The sequence below is a fragment of the Salvelinus alpinus genome, chromosome 32 (genome assembly GCF_045679555.1).
Source record: "Salvelinus alpinus chromosome 32, SLU_Salpinus.1, whole genome shotgun sequence".
NCBI classification, from domain to species: domain Eukaryota; kingdom Metazoa; phylum Chordata; class Actinopteri; order Salmoniformes; family Salmonidae; genus Salvelinus; species Salvelinus alpinus.
Genome location: NC_092117.1, coordinates 10,828,326 through 10,853,224, shown reverse-complemented (window position 1 = coordinate 10,853,224; position 24,899 = coordinate 10,828,326). Strand labels below are relative to the sequence as shown.

The 24,899-nt window shown below is 43.8% G+C and overlaps 1 protein-coding gene across 4 annotated transcripts in view; it reads left to right on the top strand.

The window, feature by feature from the left end:
- The window catches only part of LOC139562114 (echinoderm microtubule-associated protein-like 4), a 102,240-nt gene that overhangs the window by 30,349 nt on the left and 46,992 nt on the right, over positions 1 to 24,899 (top strand). For 3 of the 4 annotated variants that reach the window (XM_071379472.1, XM_071379470.1, XM_071379469.1), the window contains exon 1: positions 11,879 to 12,403. The exons of the other annotated variant lie outside the window; for it this stretch is intronic. In XM_071379472.1, the coding sequence (XP_071235573.1) occupies positions 12,325 to 12,403 (79 nt within the window). In that variant the 5' untranslated portion in view covers positions 11,879 to 12,324. Of the gene's footprint in view, positions 1 to 11,878; positions 12,404 to 24,899 lie in introns of those variants that run through there. 4 annotated transcript variants of the gene reach the window in all.

The following is a 24,899-nucleotide window of genomic DNA, read 5'->3' as shown; positions in this document are numbered from 1 at the left end:
CTTATTACTATTGGATATAAGAGCAACGTCAACTTACCAACATTACGACCAGGAATAAAACTTTCCCGAAGCGGATCCTCTGTTTGGACCACCAACCAGGACAATGGATCGGATCCCAGTAGGCGACCCAAAACAACGGCGGGGCAGACGAAGCGGTCTTCTGGTCAGGCTCCATAGACGGGCACATCACTCACCGCTCCCGAGTATACTACTCGCCAATGTCCAGTCTCTTGACAACAAGGTAGACGAAATCCAAGCAAGGGTGGCCTTCCAGAGAGACATCAGAGATTGTAACATTCTCTGTTTCACGGAAACATGGCTCACTTGGGATTCCTTATCAGAGTAGGTACAGCCACCCGGTTTCTTCACGCATCGTGCCGACAGAAACAGACATCTCTCTGGTAAGAAGAAGGGCAGGGGTGTATGCCTTATAATTAAAGAGTCGTGGTGTGATCATAACAACATACAGGAACTCAAGTCCTTTTGTTCACCTGACCTAGAATTCCTTACCATCAAATGCCGACCGCATTATCTACCAAGAGAATTCTCCTCGATTATAATCACAGCTGTGTATATCCCCCCCCCAAGCAGACACCTCGACTGCCCTGAAAGAACTTCATTGGACTCTATGTAAACTGGAAAGCACATATCCTGAGGCTGCATTTATTGTAGCTGGAGATTTTCACAAGGCTAATCTGAAAACAAGGTTCCGTACATTTTATCAGTATATCGAATGTGCGACCCGGGCTGGCAAAATTCTGGATCATTGCTACTCTAACTTCCACAACGCATACAAAGCCCTCCTTCGCCCATCTTTCCCTCCGCAAGGCAATCAAACAAGCTAAGCGCCAGTATAGAGACAAAGTAGAGTCGCAATTCAACGGTTTAAACACGAGACGTATGTGGCAGGGTCTAAAGTCAATCCCGGATTAAAAAAGAAAACAAGCCCCGTCGCTGACACCGACGTCTTGCTCCCAGACAAACTAAACAACTTCTTTGCTTGCTTTGAGGACAATACAGTGCCACTGACATGGCCCGCTACCAAAACCTGCGGGCTCTCCTTTACCGCAGCCAACGTGAGTAAAACATTTCAACATTTTACCCTCGCCAGGCTGCCGGCCCAGACGACATCCCTAGCCGCGTCCTCAGAGCATGCGCAGACCAGCTGGCTGGTGTGTTTACGGACATACTCAATCAATCCCTATCCAAGTCTGCTGTTCCCACATGCTTCAAGAGGGCCACCATTTGTTCCTGTTCCCAAGAAAGCTAAGGTAACTGAGCTAAACAACTATCGCCCCATAGCACTCACTTCCGTCATCATGAAGTGGTTTGAGAGACTAGTCAAGGATCATGTCACCTCCACCCTACCTGACACCCTAGACCCACTCCAATTTGCTTACCGCCCCAATAGGTCCACAGACGACGCAATCACACTGCACACTGCCCTAACCCATCTGGACAAGAGGAATACCTATGTAAGAATGCTGTTCATCGATTACAGCTCAGCATTTAACACCATAGTACCCTCCAAACTCGCCATTAAGCTCGAGACCCTGGGTCTCGACCCTGCCCTGTGCAACTGGGTCCTGGACTTTCTCACGGGGCGCCCCCAGGTGGTGAGGGTAGGAAACAACATCTCCACCCCGCTGATCCTAAACACTGGGGCCCCACAAGGGTGCGTTCTCAGCCCTCTCCTGTACTCCCTGTTCACCCATGACTGCGTGGCCATGCACGCCTCCAACTCAATCATCAAGTTTGCAGACGACACTACAGTGGTAGGCTTGATTACCAATAACGACGAGACGGCCTACAGGGAGGAGGTGAGGGCCCTCGGAGTGTGGTGTCAGGAAAATAACCTCACACTCAACATGCACAAAACAAAGGAGGTGATCGTGGACTTCAGGAAACAGCAGAGGGAGCACCCCCCTATCCACATCGACGGGACAGTAGTGGAGAAGGTGGAACGTTTTTAAGTTCCTCAGTGTACACATCACGGACAAATTGAAATGGTCCACCCAGACAGAGAGCGTGGTTAAGAATGCGCAACAGCGCCTCTTCAACCTCAGGAGGCTGAAGAAATTTGGCGTGTCACCAAAAACACTCAAACTTTTACAGATGCTCAATCGAGAGCATCCTGTCGGGCTGTATCACCGCCTGGAACGGCAACTGCTCCGCCCACAACCGTAAGGCTCTCCAGAGGGTAGTGAGGTCTGCACAATGCATCCCCGGGTGCAAACTACCTGCCCTCCAGGACACCTACACCACCCGATGTCACAGGAAGGCCAAAAAGATCGTCAAGGACAACAACCACCCGAGCCACTGCCTGTCCACCCCGCTATCATCCAGAAGAGGAGGTCAGTACATATGCATCAAAGCTGGGAGCGAGAGACTGAAAAACTGTTTCTATCTGAAGGCCATCAGACTGTTAAACAGACATCACTAAAATTGAGTGGCTGCTGCCAACATACTGACTCAAATCTCTAGCCACAAAATTGGATGTAATAAATGTATCGTTAGTCACTTTAAACAATGCCACTTTATATAATGTTTACATACCCTACATTACTCATCTCATATGTATATGCTGTACTCTATACCATCTACTGCATCTTGCCTATGCCATTCGGCAATCGCTCATCCATATGTACATATTCTTATTCATTCCTTTACACTTGTGTGTATAAGGTAGTTGTGAAATTGTTAGATTACTTGTTTGATATTACTGCACGGTCAGAACTAGAAGCACAAGCATTTCGCTACACTCACATTAACATCTCCTAACCATGTGTATGTGACCAATAAAATTTTATTTGATTTAATTTGATGTGTGGAAGGCACAGTACAGAACACCACAGTAGAGTACAGTAAAGTGTTTTTTTTTTTTTAAGTTGAGCAGACTATTGTACAGTAAAGTACAATACAGTTAAGTATAGTTTTAAAAAGTTTAGTAGAGTATAGTACAGTACAATGGGCACTTGTGGGCACAAGAGTACATCCGGCGTCGACAGAGGTGGTTTCTTAGGAAACTATGCAGTATTTTGTTTTGTGTATGTGACCAATAAAATTTGATTTGGGCAGAACTGAAAAAGCATGTGCGAGCAAGGGGGCCTACAAACCTGACTCAGTTACACCAGCTCTGTCAGGCGGAATGGGCCAAAATTCACCCAACTTATTGTGAGAAGCTTGTGGAAGGCTACCTGAAACATTTGACCTAAGTTAAACAATTTAAAGGCAATGCTACCAAAAACTAATTGAGTGTATGTAAACTTCTGACCCTACTGGAAATGTGATGAAATAAATAAAAGCTGAAATAAATCATTCTCTCCACTATTATTCTGACATTTCACATTCTTAAAATAAAGTGGTGATCCTAACTGACCTAAGACAGAGAATTGTTACTAGGATTAAATGTCAGGAATTGTGAAAAACTGAGTTGAAATATATTTGGCTAAGGTGTAAGTAAACTTCCAATTTCAACAGTATGTAGACGTTGAAATCAATCACATTTCAACTTCTTTTTAACATCCCTGGATGTCTGGTGTCGTTCGGTGCTCAGTGGGTAACGATGCTGGTTACAGTACATGGAGAGACAGGGGGCTCATGGGTAGGTGTTAGTGAGAACAGATGGAGAGGGAGGAAGAGATTTCACACTGGCTGTGACCACCAGATGACAGAAAGAAAACAATTATGAGTAGAACGTAACAGTATGCCGGTGGAAAGGAGGACTGTAGCAGGTGACTCAACTGTGGTTTGTGTCTACTATTATTTCCCATTGTAGCCAATTAAATTCTGTTACCAATTTGGTAATCTCGTTCCCAGACTCGTTCCCCAAATGCATGAAGTGACTGGTGGACCAACCTGTCAAACTTGGCCTTCGTTAGCCAATACAGAAAGACTGGGAGAAACTCCCGAAGCATTGGTTTAATCGGCTTAGTCTACCAACCAATTATATCCCACAACAGCTCCCCACTAAACCTCCCCGTACGTGTCTCGGGCCTCCCGAGTGGCGCAGCTGTCCAAGGCACTACATCTCAGTGCTAGAGGTGTCACCCTGGTTCGATTCCTGGCTGTGTCACAACCGGCAGTGATTGGGAGTCCCATAGGGTGGCGCATAATTGGCCCAGCGTCGTCCGGGTTTGGCCGGTGTAGACCGTCATTGCAAATAAGAATTTGTTCTTAACTGACTTGTCCAGATAAATAAAGGTTAAATGTAAAAAATAAATAAATTGTGCACCTGTTTACGGAACCACGCCTCACAGTTGTGTGATTGGCAAAAATTAAATGATGAGAAATACAGTATATACAAAAGTATGTGGACACCCCTTCAAATTAGTGGATTAGGCTATTTCAGCCACACCCGTTGCAGACAGGTGTATAAAATCGAGGACACGTCAGTGCAATCTCCATAGACAAACATTGGCAGTAGAATGGCCTTACTGAAGAGCTCAGTGACTTTCAACGTGGCATGGTCATAGGATGCCTTTTTTCCAACAAGTCAGTTTGTCAAATTTCTGCCCTGCTAGAGCTGCCCCGGTCAACTGTATGTGCTGTTATTATGAAGTTGTAAATGTCTAGGAGCAACAACGGCTCAGCCGCAAAGTGGTAGGCCACACAAGTTCACGGAATGGGACCGCCGATTACTGAAGAGCTTAGCGCGCAAAAATTGTATCTTCTTGGTTGCAACACTCACTTCAGAGTTCCAAACTGCCTCTGGAAGCAACGTCAACACAATAACTGTTCGTCCGGAGCTTCATGAAATGGGTTTCCATGGCCGAGCACCCGCACACAAGCCTAAGATCACCATGCGCAATGCTAAGCGTCGACTGGAGTGGCATAAAGCTCGCCGCCATTTGACTCTGGAGCAGTGGAAACGCGTTCTCTGGAGTGATGAATCACGCTTCACCATCTGGCAGTGTGACGGACTAATCTGGGTTTGGTGGATGCCTAGAACGCTACCTGCCCCAATGCATAGTGCAAACTGTGAAGTTCTGTGAATGAGGAATAATGGTCTGGGGCTGTTTTTCATGGTTTGGGCCAGGACCCTTAGTTCCAGTGAAGGGAAATCTTAACGCTACAGCATACAATGACATTCTAGACAGTTCTGTGCTTCTATCTTTGTGGCAACAGTTTGGGGAATGCCCTTTCCTGTTTCAGCACAATGCCCCTGTGCACACCGCAAGGTCCATACAGAAATGGTTTGTCGAGATCAGTGTGGAAGAACTTGACTGGCCTGCATAAAGCCCTGACCTCATGGGCCTAATCTCCCAACATCAGTACCCGACCTCACTAATGCTCTTGTGGCTAAATGGAAGCAAGTCCCCCCCCCCGCAGCAATGTTCCAACATCTAGTGGAAAGCCTTCCCAGAAGAGTAGAGGCTGTTATAGCAGCAAAGGGCGGACCAACTCCATATTAATGCCCATGATTTTGGAATGAGATGTTCAACGAGCAGGTGTCCACATACTTTTGGTAATTTAGTGTACTTTACTCAGTAAGGTCACTCGCATAGAATTCTATTGTCACTCCCACTAAGGCCAACCTTGAATCATTGATGTCCCAGGCTTATATGCACCGTGAACAATAGCCTGGTGATGAGGTTACCAATTTGGTAATTTTGAGTTTTAATCCCTTAATAATTCATAATCCAAATAGATAACAGTAAAATTACAATAATGAATTGGTAGTTCTACCTTGTCACTTCTGTCAACTGTCATTTTCCTCCCTCATGAGGGAGAGAAATGATAGAATATCTGAATGATTTTAGGGTTTTGGGTAACAGAATTTCAAGGCACAGGGCAATGTTTCTTAAACTTACTACACAAGGCAAATATTTAAAAAAAACGAAATATAAGTGTTGATATTAGTTGGTAGGGGTTTTTTCATCAACATTATTCTGTTTTTGATATATTTCAAATACCTTTTTAAGACTTTTTCTAAGACCCCCTTTCTGTCTGTTTGCTTATTCCTAATATTTAGGATAGAGAATGTATTTTAAAAATGCATATAGAAAATATAGACTCATCTTTCATTTGACACCAGATTTGACATACTCCTATGAACTTCACATGCTGGTGCTCATGGGTCCTTTTACGTGGAAATGACCTTAGTGGTGTACCACAATTGACATATGTTGCAATTGTTGATGTGTGTAGGTTTCCAGTAGGTGTTCTGTACCATCAGTGCATGGCTGTGTGCTGTATACAATGTAGATTTTAAAGTAGCTAGGTGTCCTGAGCGTTTGAGTGTGTAGGTTTCTCTGTACCACGGGTGTAGGTACTCTGTTGTACCATGAGTGCGTGGTTGCGTTAGCTGGCAGGTCGTCATGGCTCCCGCAGTCTGAGGGTCCAGTGCCAGTTTAATTGCAAACAGGGCGGTGAGGAATGTGGGCGAAGCTGCCAAGGGCCAGGAGTGGTGGGCGCAGGCAAGGAGGGCCCCTACTACACCCCCCATCCATCTGTTGCTGGGGTACCAGAGGGGGTCAGAGAGTTTGGGCTTAACACTACTGAACAGGGGTTTAGAATAACACAACAGTATCAGCTATGTCTACCTCCTACACACACACATTTCACATTTCAAGCATAGTCGAGCCTCGAATAACCCCAACATTAGATACAAACCCCTTACGCACGGCTCGTCAAACTGTGTGTTTCCTACTCTACCCTGTTGTGATGTCTCACATCAATATATACCTTCTGCCATCTCTGTTAACACAGAGTTAGAGAGTGGCTGGGTGCCTGAAGGGAGCTGCACACTAGAGAACCAAGGCTGAGAGTCATGAGGGCAAGATGCTGATTAGTTCTACATTACCTTCCATTGTTGTTCCTGGTAGCAGTCACTCTGCTTCGCTGCGCTGCGTCATTTAATGTGTCGTACTGCAGCGCATTGTGCTGCATCGTGTTGGGTTGTAGAACACTGTGTATATTATATAATGCTGTTATGCTTGGCTTGCTGTCTGTCAACGTGTGGAATCCTGCAAGTCAGGCAGACAGACAGACAGACATGTTCGCTCCTAGCATGTGGCTGGCCTCCTAAGAACGTGTCTCAGTCTGTCCAACACGTTGCTCTGTGGTTTTCAACACACATTCCTCCCCTTCCTCTCTCCGCCCACTCTTCCTCCCTTCATCCTTCCCTCCTGCGACCCTAACCTCTGACCACTTTCCTTCCTTAGGGAGCCGTCCTGTATCTGCCTCAGACACCACCTGTCTGTCTCTCTGTGTGTCTTTTCTCTCTCGTCTTCCTCTCTCGCCTTTCTTCACCGCCCCTGTTTTCCCTCACACTGTCTAGTATGTGATTTCCCCTTTTGTTTTCTGTGTAGTATTACTGTCTGAAACATGCACAAGTGTAAACACTGGCTGCTGACTTTAATACAGAAAAGAAGCAGGTTCACTCTCACACATAAATGGTAGTATACAGTACCTTATCCATGGGGTAGTTGATGGACGTCAGTGCTGTGACTCCATGCCAGGTGCTTCCTATTCTGCACTTGAGTGTGTCACTTGAATGGGCACCATGACACTTCATTGAACCAAGGCGCTGCACTCTGTCCTCTTATAATGCAGCCTGGGTGGGAGATAGGGGAACTGGCGCCGCTCCCTGGGGCCACATAGAGCCAGAATAGAGCCCGCAGGTTGGGTAACTCATCAGACTGGCACTGGCAGGGATTTCCTCTTAAGTAACACAATGTTACCGAGGAAGATTAGCAGATAGTATTTTATTCCTCCGGTATGCCCCGACATGCCCCGTCGAAAAAACCATTAGGCAGATTAAGACGCGTGGATGAGGGAGAGCAGGAGAGAAAAGAGGAGGAGAGCGGGCGAATCAGGAGAGATAAAATAACAAGAACGCTAGAAGAATTGGTCTAAAGAGGAGGAGATGGGTGTAGTTTAGCGTTTTTCAGCGCCTTTGCTAGTTTTTTACCCAACCAAATTCTAATTTGAGGTATTTAAAATCTGTCACTAGTACCTCTCAAATAAGATATATATGCCTCTGTGGCTATGGGACCGTTCCTCCTGTATCTTCTCCAGACCCCTAGCAGACACCCTTAGCCTTCTGTTAATTGTGCTAACACTAGTTAGCCTTGGCGTGCAAAACTACCTCTAACTTCCTTCATTCTGGACACAGAGACATACAAATGGTATCCACGATTTCATCTGACTCTGGGGAAGTAGATTGAAGGCGTGATTGCCAAAATCCCCAAATCTCCCTTTAACTCCATGAGGACCGAAGAGGCTGTTTTTACACCACCAGTCACCCCTTAAGACGTCCCTGTTTCAGAAGATTTTAGCCTCCGACATGGTGAAGAGTTTTGTTCGAGAGAGTAGCAGAGTACCGTAAGTGTTCTGATTGCAGAGTTTCAGTTTTAAGTGTGTGTCAGGCCCTGTCTGCTTTCCTGCCACCCTCCTCTTTCCTGTCAGCTCTATTTTTGTGACTCCACTGCAATTCCTCTCGACACAGGGTGTAACATCTAGGTTTCGTCTTCCTTCAGATGGCAGTTAACGCTCGTGCCACACCAGGGGTTTTCAGTAGAGAGCAGGAACACATCTTTTCATTTTTCTTTGGGGGGGGGGTGACTGTGAACTAGATCACAACACCTCATCTCTCTCACCAAGCATGATGGGAGTTGTGTCACAGTTGTTTTTTCCCCTTCCGTTTCTTACCATGCAACTGCCGTGAATTGAGCTACTGTCCACAAGAGTTTGGACTTCTGTTTTTAAGCCAGAGGATGAGTCCGAGTCGTGTTTCATTGTTAGTTTTACCCAAATAATTGTACATTTTCAGTTATAAAACTGACGATTGTTTATTTTTTATGTTTCGTGCGTTGTATGCGAGTGTTTACTGCGACTGTCACCCTAATTAGCTACTAGGCGGCTACTTTCCACGCCGTTGCCGGACAGTAGTGCTTGTCAAGCGGGAGCGAAGGGCGCTGTGTCCTGGTGCTGTTGCCGTTCATTCCCTCCCCGCTGAGTAGTAGACCGTATGTATCAAGGTGACATCTACATGGTGAAGAATATTATTTATTGTGTAGGCTGCTATCCTACTTGAAATAAAACGATGTGAGAGAAAAGAATTGCCACATAGCTACCGCAGTAGTACAGCCCTTTCAGCCTCGCAAAACGATATCGAGTGGCAACAAATCTGCCCACATAGCTAATTCACTTTCCGTACACCCACTCCTTTCGACACGCCCATACTCTGGTCGCCATATTGGGCTTCAGCTAACCGTACTGGACTTCACTGCCCATACCATGAGTCATTGTAGAGCCCATTGTAGATGTACAGTATGGTGGCAATGGCTTCTCCTCGTTCTCTCCCCCCCCCCCACACCTCTTCCTCCTGGGTAGTCACTAGTCCCCTTTCTGTTTAGGTTTTTCCTTCCAACTTGGTAGAGTGCTGCCTTAAAATAATTCGCTGTCTCGCTCGCTCCCTTTCTCTATCTTTCTCTCTCGCTTGCTCGCTTTCTCGGTCTTTCTCAAACAGTGGAGAGTAAAACGGTCCACTCTGGTTGAAATCCCTGCCATCGGCTGGGACCTGCTCTCCCTCTGAGCCTCAGATTTAAAACAATAGATAATACTAGCACAGGGCAGAGGGTCCAGTTTCAACTGTCGGCTAAGTATCCAGCAGGAGTAGCCTATGCACACATGTGCAGTCTTAAAGAGCCTCATGCACATCAACAGAATACCTATCTACGTACACACTGCACACGGTTCCATCCAAACTTTGCTAAAATCTTAGTGAGAATGTGTGTTTTACAGAATGTCTGTTTCTGCCATTGTGCTCTCTGTCTCCCCCCTCAGGCCCAGTGTTTTGGCTGTGCTCCTGCAGTCATGTGTGGAACAGTGGGTTTCATTTCGACCAGACCAGGTGCTGATCATAGAGTTTAGATTAGACAGTTCAAATGTATCTTTGTTTCATCACAACAAGGAACATGTATATCTTTCACAACAAAGCCAGAGACCACACTGTAGGGCAGCCATAGAAGACCATTGTCATTCTAGAGTGATGTTATAACCTTGAGTATTGTGAGTATTCGTGTTGTCACGATACGAGAATTCCGACTTCGATACCAGGTTTCGTATCGTGATACTCGACACCGTCATGATACTCGATTCCAAAAACGATACCGCAGAAGAAAAAGTATGCGCTAAAGTCCTAGAATGGCACTGGATCCAGACGGACTCCGCTTCCTGCTCTGTTCAATCGTTGGCCGTCTCTTGAGTTCAATATCATCACATTTGAACTTTTTTACGTCAATTCCTTTGAGACAGCAATGTATGCATTAATGAATCAATCATACGGTCAATTTGACTTTGTTTGTATCAATCGAACTACAAAAAAACAACAAAAATGGTAATCAATTATTTGAATGGTACTTCTCTATTGATGAACTGGGTAAATCAAGATGTAGCCTAGGACTCTTCACAATACAGATGAATGGATATTATTCAAAAGGAACGGGTGCATTGAGGTGAGCTTGTTTACGCTGAGATCACAGGGCTACAGATGACAAACAATCCCTTCTATTTAGGACTTATTTTATTGGCAACTGCTAGGAGAACGTATTCCTTTATTGTACTGATCAACAGCATTTGCGCGGAAAGAAGCAAAATCTCTTTTTATAAAATTGTGCGCCGTCTCTTTAAGATGGCAATGACATCATTTATGAGGCAGATCGTGGCTGTGTAATCTGACTTTGCGAGCAAAATTGGTCACGCTTGCGCAGTCCCGTTCCTCTTTCTCTTGGAAGTGCTCTTAAATCTGTCACACCATGGCAGACACCAACTGACTTCACTGACTTCACCACTGGAGATTCTGGTGCCTCCCCCCCCTTTTCCTATGCAGTGCCCTGCCCTGCGAAAGAACCCCTTTGTGCTGCTGAAGAGACACCCTTGCAAGATTGTCCACCTCCAAGACCGGAAAGCACGGACAGGCCAAGGTTAACATGATGGGCATTGACATCTTCACCAACAAGAAGTATGAGGACTTGTGTCCCTCCACCCACAACGTGGATGTGCCCCACGTCAAGAGTGATTCAGACCTGGGCAAGGAAATAGAGCAGAGGTTTGCCACCTCTGAGGGTATCATGGTCTCTGTGCTGTCCGCTATGGGGGAGGAGTATGCAAATGACCGGCAAATAGAAAGGCTTGACAGCCCAGGCAACAAACTCCACCCACAATCAGGTTCTAGCTTTTGTATTGGTTCTATATGCGACGGCCTTCACACACTCTCCGATGCTGTGCCGGACTGTCCCACTGTTACTGTGGCTCGCTCACTGTGTTGGATGGCATTCTGCTGGATCACTAAGATATTGTTTAGTTATACATCATTTACTAAATAAAGAAAAGTACTTTTTGAAAATATAGTTTTTTCTTTTTTTTAACTTCTTCCTCATTCCTCTGTTTATTTTTGCCTTAGAGATGTCTTGGTCTTACCACATACATCCCTGAATGTTTAAAATAATAATAATAATCCAGAACAACAACAAAAAATCGAATAATAATATATATTCTTTAAAGGATTCTGACTTTGTCTCTCTGAAATCTAATGAATGTGTTTTTGGCAGGGAGGGTGACTAACAGCTTCGCGAGGGGCGAACGAGGGGCCCAGACAGCTCTAGAAATCAATGAGTAAGTGGAGCAGGAACTATTCTCTTCGCGCTATAATGTCACCTCTACGCGCTCTCCCCTCCCCCTTTTTCCTCCTCCTCTTCCTCGTTCTCTCTCTATGTTGACAGGAGCCTTATTGCTATCGGCATTCCAGGGGTTAAAGATCTGTGAGCCAACAGCAGCAGTGCAGCTCGTCGTTAGCCACTCCCTGAGCCAGCCAAGGATAAAAAAATAAAAAAATCTTGATCTCCTCCTCCTGCCTCGCTCTCTCGCTCACTCATTCGCTCCGGGCTTTGTGTGAGCGTGCAGTGGTGGCACTGTGTGTGAGTGTATGCCAGAGAGAGCAGACACAAACGAGAGAGAAATAGGGGGAGACTAAAAGCATTCTGTTTGCACACAGACAACCAGAAATCCTTCTGACTGCAGTCGAGGAAGACTAGAACCGGATCGAAAGGAAGAAGGAAAGGAAATAGACTCTAGAAAAAGAGAGAGAGAGAGCGAGGAAAAACAGGACTGCCTGAGACGACGAAAATAATAGTCTACCACACACACACACGTATACACAGTCACAAACACAGCAGGCGTGTAGCAGAGAGGCAAGGGTACTCACTCACACACTCTCGGACAGTACAAAAAAGGCAGGAAGCTGCCTGGATCTTGTCAAGGGAGAGGTGTGTGTATCCGTCTGCGGGCGTGTGTGTGTGTGTCTGCAGTGAGAGGAGAATGGAGGAGGGCTTGTTGTCTGTGGCCCCAGCATGCAACTCTACAACCACCAACGCCTTGCTCAACAACCACTGTGCCGGTAATGTACTGTACTATAACCGTAGAATTGCTTTCAGTACTGTTCCAGAGAGAGATGTTTGGAGGTTAATGGGGTGCCAGCTCCATGTGGTTCATTGGCGCGTGTGTGTGCGCTCTATGGGGTTTCCCCCAGCTATGCACTTGAAGTGGAGTTTGCTGCCGAATCTCTCTACTGCAATACCATCTGTGTGGTTTACCAGAAATGACATGCAAGTGGTTTTAACAGACAATACCTTTATGACTTTCTTAGCTTGTGTGGGTCATAGTGAAACTATAGAAGTAGGTAGGTGGATAGTTGTATAATGTAGATTACTGTGACGGGGAATAGCCCATTTCACGACCCGCTGTAGTTCCCCTGTGTTGTGCGGCTGTTTACCGGTCTGTGTGACTGGCTGCTCATTCATACGATTACCGCTGCAAGCCCGATTTGTCTGTGTTTGGACCAGTATGACCATTCACTATTTATTCAGAGAGCACACCCCAGTGAGACTGCTTCTGATTGACCCGAGGACAGGTCTGAGAAAGTAGAGCCATCTAGATGTCTGTCTTTATAGCAGGGAGGATATGAATCCGAGAGAGAAGAGTGAGAGAGCGAGAGAACACGTGGCTGTAGATGGAGTGTGACTGAGTTAGGTAGAGAGAAGGAGGGGAGTGTCGTAGATCACAGCGGTGTGCCCAGGGTTGGGGAGTAACGGATTACATGTAAAGGATTACAAAAATATCGTAATCGGATTAGATACTTTTGGAAAACTAGATAATTACTTTGAGGATTACTTTTAAATTCAGAAAGGATGTTTTCTCAATTACATTCAATCAGCTTTGAAAAAAGGTGCAAGTTTAAGTTTGTTCCACCTGAGCGAGTCTGACCACAAGTCAGAGACCACTATGACCACTACCACTACTTTGATGGATCGCGGGAAAGAGCGGGAATAAATAGGCTTTTTTAGGCTACAGTCCAAGCTATGTCTTCCAATGGTGCGACTGCTGTCGGCATCCTAATGTTATCCAACTTGAATAAATGCTTGGCGGTAAGGATGACAGCAGTGGTGTAGTCTACGGCGATACGGATATCACTTATTATTGATATCTACATAGCGCATTGATGTGATTCACACTCTCATTTAGCTATTTGCGGATTTTGTGGTTGTTGTGGATGGCTGTTCGTAAATCTAAATGTGTATTTGAACCCAATGGTTGAATTCAAGAAGTTTAAGCTGCCTATCAATCATTGTTTTTAAAACCAGTGGACAGCCAGTGTAAAATGCTCTCTTGAAACAGCTGCATAGTGCGGATCCCATCCTATGGAATAAAATTGGGGCTTTTATTGCTCAATCTAATTCATGCTGATAAAATCAATAGTCCTAATGGACACATGCTCAAACTTGCACACTTTTGATAGACTTAAAGAGACAATCTGTATTTGTTACCATCCATTTTTTTTTTACATCCAAAATTTCGGCCACCTATTCATTTAAGGGTTTTTCTTTATTTTTACTATTTTCTACATTGTAGAATAATAGTGAAGACATCAACACTATGATATAACAAATGGAATCATGTAGTAACCAAAAAAGTGTGCAAAGCTGTCAAGACAAAGTGTGGCTACTTTGAAGAATCTCAAATATAAAATATATTTTGATTTGTTTAACACTTTTTTTGGTTACTACATGATTCCATGATTCCATGTGTTATTTCATAGTTTTGATGTCGTCGCTATTATTCTACAATGTATAAAATAGTAACAATAAGGGAAAAACCCTTGAATGATTAGGTGTTATGAAACTTTTGAATGTTACTGTATACAGTGGGGCAAAAAAGTATTTAGTCAGCCAACAACTGTGCAAGTTTTCCCACTTAAAAAGATGAGAGAGGCCTGTAATTTTCATCATAGGTACACTTCAACTATGACAGACAAAATGAGAAAAAAAAATCCAGAAAATCACATTGTAGGATTTTTTATGAATTTATTTGCAAATTATGGTGGAAAATAAGTATTTGGTCAATAACAAAAGTTTATCTCAATACTTTATTATATACCCTTTGTTGGCAATGACAGAGGTCAAACGTTTTCTGTAAGTCTTCACAAGGTTTTCACACACTGTTGCTGGTATTTTGGCCCATTCCTCCATGCAGATCTCCTCTAGAGCAGTGATGTTTTGGGGCTGTTGCTGGGCAACACAGACTTTCAACTCCCTCCAAAGATTTTCTATGGGGTTGAGATCTGGAGACTGGCTAGGCCACTCCAGGACCTTGAAATGCTTCTTACGAAGCCACTCCTTCGTTGCCCGGGCGGTGTGTTTGGGATCATTGTCATGCTGAAAGACCCAGCCACGTTTCATCTTCAATGCCCTTGCCGATGGAAGGAGGTTTTCACTCAAAATCTCACGATACATGGCCCCATTCATTCTTTCCTTTACATTGACTTTGGATCAGTCGTCCTGGTCCCTTTGCAGAAAAACAGCCCCAAAGCATGATGTTTCCACCCCCATGCTTCACAGTAGGTATGGTGTTCTTTGGATGCAACTCAGCATTCTTTGTCCTCCAAACACGACGAGTTGAGTTTTTACCAAAAAGTTCTATTTTGGTTTCATCTGACCATATGACATTCTCCCAATCTTCTTCTGGATCATCCAAATGCTCTCTAGCAAACTTCAGACGGGCCTGGACATGTACTGGCTTAAGCAGGGGGACACGTCTGGCACTGCAGGATTTGAGTCCCTGGCGGCGTAGTGTGTTACTGATGGTAGGCTTTGTTACTTTGGTCCCAGCTCTCTGCAGGTCATTCACTAGGTCCCCCCGTGTGGTTCTGGGATTTTTGCTCACCGTTCTTGTGATCATTTTGACCCCACGGGGTGAGATCTTGCGTGGAGCCCCAGATCGAGGGAGATTATCAGTGGTCTTGTATGTCTTCCATTTCCTAATAATTGCTCCCACAGTTGATTTCTTCAAACCCAGCTGCTTACCTATTGCAGATTCAGTCTTCCCAGCCTGGTGCAGGTCTACAATTTTGTTTCTGGTGTCCTTTGACAGCTCTTTGGTCTTGCCCATAGTGGAGTTTGGAGTGTGACTGTTTGAGGTTGTGGACAGGTGTCTTTTATACTGATAACAAGTTCAAACAGGTGCCATTAATACAGGTAACGAGTGGAGGACAGAGGAGCCTCTTAAAGAAGAAGTTACAGGTCTGTGAGAGCCAGAAATCTTGCTTGTTTGTAGGTGACCAAGTACTTATTTTCCACCATAATTTGCAAATAAATTCATTAAAAATCCTACAATGTGATTTTCTGGATTTTTTCTCTCTCATTTTTTCTGTCATAGTTGAAGTGTACCTATGATGAAAATTACAGGCCTCTCTCATCTTTTTAAGTGGGAGAACTTGCACAATTGGTGGCTGACTAAATACTTTTTTGCCCCACTGTATGGCATTTGGACATTTCTTATGCCATTTGGCCATGGTTCAAAACCACTACACATGGTTGATGATATTACTAGGTTAACTAACTTGTTCTGCGTTGCGTATAATCAATGCGGTGCCTGTTAATTTATCATCGAATCACAGCCTACTTCAACTTTGCCAAACGGGTGATGATTTAACAAAAGCGCATTTGCGAAAAATGCACATTCGTTGCACAAATGTACCTAACCATAAACATCAATGCCTTTCTTAAAATCACAGAAGTATATATTTTTAAACCTGCATATTTAGTTAAAATAAATGCATGTTAGCAGGCAATATTAACTAGGGAAATTGTGTCATTTCTCTTGCGTTCAGTGCAAGCAGAGTCAGGGTATATGCAACAGTTTGAGCCGCCTGGCTCGTTGCAAACTGTGTTTCATCCAAACAAAGACCGTAATTAATTTGCCAGAATTTTACATAATTATGACATAACATTGAAAGTTGTGCAATGTAACAGCAATATTTAGACTTAGGGTTGCCACACGTTCTACAAAATACGGAATGGTTCCGTATTTCACTGATTTGACTATATTAATGATCAAAGGCTCGTATTTTTTTGTTTATTATAATTAAGTCTATGATTTGATATTTTATAGAGCAGTCTGACTGAGCGGTGGTAGGCAGCAGCAGGCTCGTAAGCATTCATTCAAACAGCACTTTACTGTGTTTGCGAGCAGCTCTTTGCAATGCTTGAGGCACAGCACTGTTTATGACTTCAAGCCTATCAACTCCCGAGATTAGGCTGGCAATACTATAGTGCCTATAAGAACATCCAATAGTCAAAGGTATATGAAATACAAATGGTATAGAGAGAAATAGTCGACGCGTCATTATTCCTATAATAACTACAACCCAAAACCTCTTAACTGGGAATATTGAACCACCAGCTTTCATATGTTCCACAGCAAGGAACTTATACGGTAGCTTTTTTACATGGCACATATTGCACTTTTACTTTCTTCTCCAACACTGTGTTTTTTCATTATTTAAACCAAATTGAACATGTTTATTCATTTGAGACTAAATAGATTTTATTTATGTATTATATTAAGTTAAAAGAAGTGTTCATTGTTCATTCAGTATTGTTGTAATTGTCATTATTACAAATATATATATAAAAATATGCCGATTTTTAATCGGTATCGTTTTTTTGGGTCATAATCGGTCGACCACCACACTGACCAAAAAGTTATTTTGTTGGCATTTACGTATGTCCCCGTTACCAGTAAAAAAATAATCAATACTATTTCTTTCACTTACTGGTAGTGCTGTTTCGTTGTTCAGTCGTTTCATTCTCAACCAGGAATTCATCATACATGTCAAGCAGTGAAGTTTCAGCTCTGTCCGTGGCCTCTTCCTTGGTGCACACTGTCACTGTGTCCGTTTCCATCTTGTCCAGCTGTGTATGTAACATTTCACGTAAACCCAGTTTTTTGTCTGCATCGAAGTAGCCGTCCTTGTACCTAGTGTCGAGCATGGTGGCGACACAGTAAAGAGAGAATGCCACCGAATCGCTTGTTCACAGCCTGTGTCGGCAGTTTTGTGGAGCAGGCGTTTCAATGCCATGACAGAGGGTATCACGTCTGCTGCAGGCGCAGTTGATGAGCTTATTTCTAGAGTCAGTTGTTCGAATGGAGCTAGCTAGTGTGTTCATGTTTCAAACATGCTCTCAAATGCCATTGAAATGGAAGCAGCGGTATGACAACCAGCACATTTATGAGCATGCAATACAACTTTCCTCAGTACGAAATCCTCGACGACTCACTGTGCTGTCAGACTCCGCATGCTCATGGGGCTGATATCGCTGGTCCAAATGTCAGTCGTGAAGCTAATAGCAGTGACGCTATTACTATGTAACTCCGGTAGGGCAACATCTGAAGAATAGCGCACTTGGTGCACTCGCACATGTGTACTGTTGCTCTACCAGTCGGTGAAAGCCAACATCACCCACGACAAAGAACGGTTGAGGTGTCTGGCTGAAATGTTCTTACTCTTTTAAATGACTGCTCGTCTTGTTGACTGCTCGATCCACACAGCAGACATTGTGGGCTAGGTTAGGAATGCTGCATCTACCTACGTTATATGGGTATGCACGTCAGCTTTGACATCGGTTTTGCACATCGGCGTTAAACTAGACATCGGGCCGATGCCGACGTTGGCATTTTTAGCTAATATCGGCCGATTCCGATATGTTCACCGATATATCGTGCATCCCTAGTTTAGACTTCAGCTACAGACTTCGGCTTGCCTCAAGAAAACATTTTGTGTGCACGAACAGTCCTAAAGAAACAGCCTTAAACCAAAACAAACAAAAACGGCACAAAAAGTTATGATAATATATGCACAAACTGTTCCGAAATGTTTTAGATCTGGAAGCATATGGATGCCTTTAGGGCTGTGGGAGATGTTGGAACACTTCATTTGGGCAAATTATGTCTCTCACACTCTCTCTCGCTCTCCTCTCGCTCTCGCTCTGTCTCTCTTCGTACCCCCCTCCCCATGCCACCTTCCTTCAAAGCACACACCCTCCTCAAATTAAAGACAAACAAAAATAAATGAAAGAAAGAAAAAGAGTGGTGTTGAGTGAGCGAGAGGCAGGAGAAAACACAAAGGCAGTCAACAATTACAGATACAAACTTTACCTCTGTCTTTCTCTCTTCTCCTCTCTCACTCTATATCGTACACACAGATTTACACATGCATACTAATAGGCAGACATATGTTCTGACATATACATATACTACATGCAGATACAGGTTTATAGACATACACACACACACACACACACACACACACACACACACACACACACACACACACACACACACACTATGTATCTGTGTGGTGTATAAGAGTTAGGGTTTAATAGAACAGGAGGTGCTGTGTGTTAGGTTCTCTGCCATCTGGGAGAATCACCACTCTGAGAGCATTCACAGATGGCCTGATTCGAGCTTTACAGTTCTTTCTCCAGTGTGTGTTTGTGCACTGAAAGAGCTGTAAAGTGTGTGTTTATAGCAACTAGCGAGTGTATAGAATTTTCTGATCGAGCCGTGAAGTATGTAGGTGCATAGTGAATACGCAGTGTCCTTTGACAAGGCTGTAACGTGTGTCTTTTAGTAACACTGTGTGTATTACAGTGATAGAGTTGTAAATTACAGTTGAGCGCTGGGCTGTGTGTGCAGCTTCTCTCTGCTAATCCAATCTCATCCATCATCAGATCCCTGCTTCTGTCACTCTCTCTCTCTCTCTCTCTCTCTCCCCCCCTCTCCCCACACACACACTTGGCCTGGCCGCACAGCCTAATGTCTTACAACAAACATGTCGCCGCATGCAGAAAACAATTTAAAGCCCCTACGAGCAGCCCGCAGGAATCTGAGCACCATTACGATTAACACGCCACTTATACACACACACTCTTGTACATATACACTGTTGTGTGCGCACACATACAGTGCATTCGGAAAGTATTCAGACCCCTTCACTTTTTCCACATTTTGTAACGTTACAGCCTTATTCTGAAATATATATATTTTTTATTATCATCAGCAATCTACACACAATACCCCATATTGACAAAGCGAAACAGGTTTTTAGAAATTTTTGCAAATGTATTAAAAGAAAAAACAGATACCTTATTTACGTAAGTATTCAGACCTTTTGCTATGAGACTCAATTTAGCTCAGGTGCATCCTATTTCCATTGATCATCCTTGAGGTATTTCTATAACTTAATTGGAGTCCACCTGTGGTAAATTCAATTGATTGGACATAATTTGGAAAGGCACATACCTATCTATATAAGGTCCCACAATTGGCATTGCATGTCAGAGCAAAAACCAAGCCATGAGGTCGAAGGAATTGTCCGTATAGCTCTGAGACAGGATTGTGTCGAGGCACAGATCTGGGGAAGGGTACCAAAAAATTTCTGCAGCACTGAAGGTCCCTAAGAACACAGTGGCCTCCATCATTCTTAAATGGAAGAAGACTTCCTAGAGCTGGCTGCCCGGCCAAACTGAGCAATCAGAGAGGTGACAAAGAACCTGATGGTCACTCTGACAGAGTTCCTCTGTGAGATGGGAGAACCTTCCAGAAGGACAACCATGCAGCACTGCTGCAACACACCCTGCAGCACTCCACCAATCAGGCCTTTATGGTAGAGGGGCCAGACGGAAGCCACTCCTCATTAAAAGACACATGACAGCCCGCTTGGAGTTTGCCAAAAGGCACCTAAAGGACTCAGACCATGAGAAGTAAGATTCTCTGGTCTGATGAAACCAAGATTAAACTCTTTGGCATGAATGCCAATCGTCACGTCTGGAGGAAACCTGGCAACATCCTTACGGTGAAGCATGGTGGTGGCAGCATCATGCTGTCGGGGTGTTTTTCAGCGGCAGGGACTGGGAGACTAGTCAGGATCAAGGCAAAGATGAACGGTGCAAATTACAGAGAGATCCTTCATGAAAACCTGCTCCAGAGTGCACAGAACTTCAGACTGGGGTGATGGTTTACCTTCCAACAGGACAACGACCCTAAGCACACAGCCAAGACAACGCAGGAGTGGCTTCGGGACAAGACTCTGAATGTCCTTGAGTGGCCCAGCCAGAGCCCGGACTTGAACCCGATCGAACATCTCTGGAGTGACCTGAAAATAGCTGTGCAGCAACACTTCCCTGTGAACCTGACAGCTTGAGAGGATCTGCAGAGAAGAATGGGAGAAACTCCCCAAATACAGGTGTGCCAAACTTGTAGCGTCATACCCAAGAAGACCCGAGGCTGTAATTGCTGCCAAAGGTCCTTCAACAAAGTACTCAGTAAAGAGTCTGAATAATTACGTAAATGTGATATTTCCTGTTCTAAAAACCTGTTTTGCTTCGTCATTATGGGGTATTGTGTGTAAATTGAGGGGGAAAACAACTTTTTAATACATTTTAGAATAAGGCTGTAACCTAACAAAATTTGGGAAAAGTCAAGGGGTTTGAATACTTTCCGAAGGCACTGTACTTGCCCATAAATTCATAAAATGGCTCATACACATAGCATAGAGTTAGTGTGCAAAAATAAGAAGTTTTTGATCACTACATGAATGTATGTCATCAATGGATACCATCCAAACATGAGGAGTGTGAGAGAGCAAGTGGCAAGGCTTAAAGAAAGGGACTAAGTGCAGGAGAGTGAGAGATGAGAGGAGAGTGATGATAGACCTTGTCAAAGCATGGCTGTGCTCCACATTTCATTATGGAGGCTAAAACCTCAGACTTAAGTGTGTGTGTACGTACGTACGTACGTGCTAGCTTGTCTGTGTTTTTGCATGCGTCTTAGTGCGATACTATATACTGCCGGAGACTGGGGTCATAAATCAGTACATTACACATGATACTATGGTTTCAAAGTGGCGCAGTGGTCTAAGGCATTGCATCGCAGTTGTGGACGCGTCACCACAGACCTGGGTTCGATCCCGGGCTGTATCACAACCAGCCGTGATCGGGAGTCATATAGGGCGGCTCACAATTGCCCCAGTGTTGTCCGGATTAGGGGAGGGTTTGGCCGGGGGGGCAGGTAGCCTAGTGGTTAGAGCGTTGGGCCAGTAACCAAAAAGTTGCTGGGTCAAGTCCCCAAGCTGACAAGGTAAAAATCTGTCGTTTTGCCCCTGAACAAGGCAGTTAACCCACTGTTCCCCAGTAGACCATCATTGTAAAAAAGAATTTGTTCTTTACTGTCTTGCCTAGTTAAATAAAGGTTAAATATTTGTGTATTTTTTTTAAACACTCCTATTGCTTCTCCTTGGTGTGTGTGTGTGTGTGTGAGAGAGTGTGTCTTTGTTCATTAACAGGATTAGATACTACAGACCGGGCATCAGTAATGGTGATTAAGTATTGATGGAGGGAGTTGCTGTAATAAATCTGATTAACCAGGCCTCCAGAGTGTGTGAGGACAGGAAATAAGCCTGAAAATGGCTCCTGTGTGTGCTCATGTGTGCGTGTGAATGCATGAGTCTTTTAACACATTGCGCAGTGTGGTTTCTCGAACCCAGTCCCATTTTTAGATCAGGTATTGATCTCTGCCACTGTCTTAACACAATCTGTGTGTGTGTCTGTACTCATGCAGATATACCCCAGGGGACAGAAGCACACATAAATACAGCATTGCTGTGCCTCCTTCATTAAAACCTGTGAGAAGGATTTTGATGAAGAGATGGAAGAAGGGGAGGTCGAGGGAGATGAGTGTGTACCTCCAGTAGCAACCTGTTTGTCAAACACTGACAGGACGGTGACCTGGGCTGGGAGAGAGCAGACGTCATGACCCTTTGCCCTGCAAAGTCAGTATGTGCAGCTGAAGCCAACCGGAACCAGTCTTCCCAGTAAGACCTTCACTGGAGATGATGACCTCCTGGGTGAAGTGTTGAGCTGTATTAAACCTCCTGTCAATGGGGCTAACATGGATAAATACAGGCTTACTCAGTTAGAGGGAGACCATATTCATAAGCCCGTGTTCATGAAGTGTCTCAGTTTATAAATGCTGATATAGGATACGTTTTGCATTTTAGATGATTGTCAATAAGATTATATGGGCGGGGGGGCTGATCCTAGATCAGCACTCATACAGTTTTTGAATATGGGCCCTGGAGCATGTCTGGAAACACAGTCGTCTACTGTAGTTGAGGAAGGCATCAGTAATGAGGCAAGCATTGGAAAGAGCCTGGTTGGTTTTTAGTGTCAACACCAACCATTCGAGCAGCCATCCAGTGTTCAAACCAAAACAACTCTGATTAATTGTATAGTGTTGCTTCCTGTTTGACAGGATGTGTGTTTTGTGATTATGCTCCCTCTTAAGAAATCCTTATTTCAGTCTGCTGATTGCTTCACTCTTCTCCTTCTTTCTCCAGCTTTGATTATAGCCTGTGTGATCTCACTTCTTGTGTGTCCTCACTTCCTTTGTGATGTCACTTCCAGCAGGTCCCAGCTAGTGTCCTTGTCCTTTAGCCGCATCTGTGCTCTCTAGTCCCTCAGCCTCTAAACAACTTTCCACACTCACACACTGAACATATCATCCCACGGAAAACATTCACAAAGATATTCGGAAGTGCAATTACTCACTTCTCATGTGCTTATTACTCAGTTATTACATTCACATGACTTGAGAACACTAAATGTGTTCTCAACACACAGACTACAACAGGATAGTTAGCAGAGGCAGAGGAGTCAGGTTTTGAATTGCACATTTTCTCCACGATATGTTTTGACAGGGTGTTGGGTAATAGTCTGCTTATCCTCCAATCAGTCTTTAGAGTTTTTGCAACGCTCTAATGATAACAACAAGGGTGTTATCGTGCTGGAGTGGGTTACACAGTAAATTGTGGCATCTATTACTGAGAAGGATATCACCATTCACATCCGGCCTCTTTCATCATATTCTCAGGGTTTCCTCCTTCCTAGGCTAGGCTGGGGGTTCACACAGGGCCTTAAAACCTTTCTGTATCAATGAATGCAAATTCAGCCCATCCTATACATTGTATTTATTTACATTTTATTGATATATACTTTACAGCTGGGACTATAAACCAAAATGAATCGACACCGACCATACCAATCACATATCACAGGCATTTTGCAGTAGCCTATACTAGAGGAACTGTTATGTTTGAAATGAAATACGTTTGCTAATATGGGTGATTGTTAATGGAACAATTGATGGTTACAACCATCAAACTAGTAGTACTTAGGGTTTGGCGGTATCCAGATTTACATACCTTCATACCGTGTCTGTGCCATCCTGGGATATACAATATCACTGGCTATTTATTTTTTTACACCCCCCCCCCAAAAAAATACCCCAAAATCTCAGTTACCAGAATGCTAAGCAATTCCCATGGTTGGTTGCTAGGTAAATGCTAACGAGCGCATGTGAACATTTACTAAGACGGACAACCCAGCTCATAAATTGATGCAAGTAGCTATCTCAGAACCTAGTGTGCTGCACACACAATACATATATTAGACAGCAGTGCTCTTAATCCAGAAGGGGGTTGTCTCTGCTGCCACTTAGCTAACGTTAGCAAGTTAGTAAAACCCAGATGTAGAGAATTTATCTTAGCTATTTAACTTAATAGTTATAAGATGCATATATATATTTATATATATATATATACAGTTTAAGTCAGAAGTTTACATACACTTAGGTTGGAGTCATTAAAACTTGTTTTTCAACCATATATATATATATATACAGTTTAACCTGTCTGGCTCCGGGGTTCCGCTAGCGGAACTCCTCCCACATTCCACTGAAAAGGCAGAGCGCGGAATTCAAAATATTTAACTTTCACACATTAACAAGTCCAATACAGCAAATGAAAGATACACATCTTGTGAATCCAGCCAACGTGTCCGATTTTTAAAATGTTTTACAGCTAAAACACCACGTATATTTATGTTAGCCCCCCACCAAATACAAAAAAGGACAGACATTTTTCACAGCACAGGTAGCATGCACAAAACCAACATAACTAACCAAGATCCAACCAAACTAACCAAGAAACAACTTCATCAGATGACAGTCCTATAACATGTTACACAAGAAATCTATGTTTTGTTCGAAAAATTTGCATATTTGAGGTATAAATCAGTTTTACATTGCAGCTACCATCACAGCTACCGTCAAAAATAGCACCGAAGCAGCCAGAGTAATTATAGAGACCAACGTGAAATACCTAAATACTCGTCATAAAACATTTCTGAAAAATCGATGGTGTACAGCAAATTAAAGACAAACATCTTGTGAATCCAGCCAATATTTCCGATTTTTTAAAGTGTTTTACAGCGAAAACACAATATAGCATTATATTAGCTTACTACAATAGCCTACCACACTACCGCATTCATTCATCAAGGCACGTTAGCGATAGCAATAGGCACGTTAGCGATAGCGAATAAACCAGCAAAAGATATTAATTTTCACTAACCTTCATAAACCTTCATCAGATGACAGTCCTATAACATCAGGTTATACATACACTTATGTTTTGTTCGAAAATGTGCATATTTACAGCT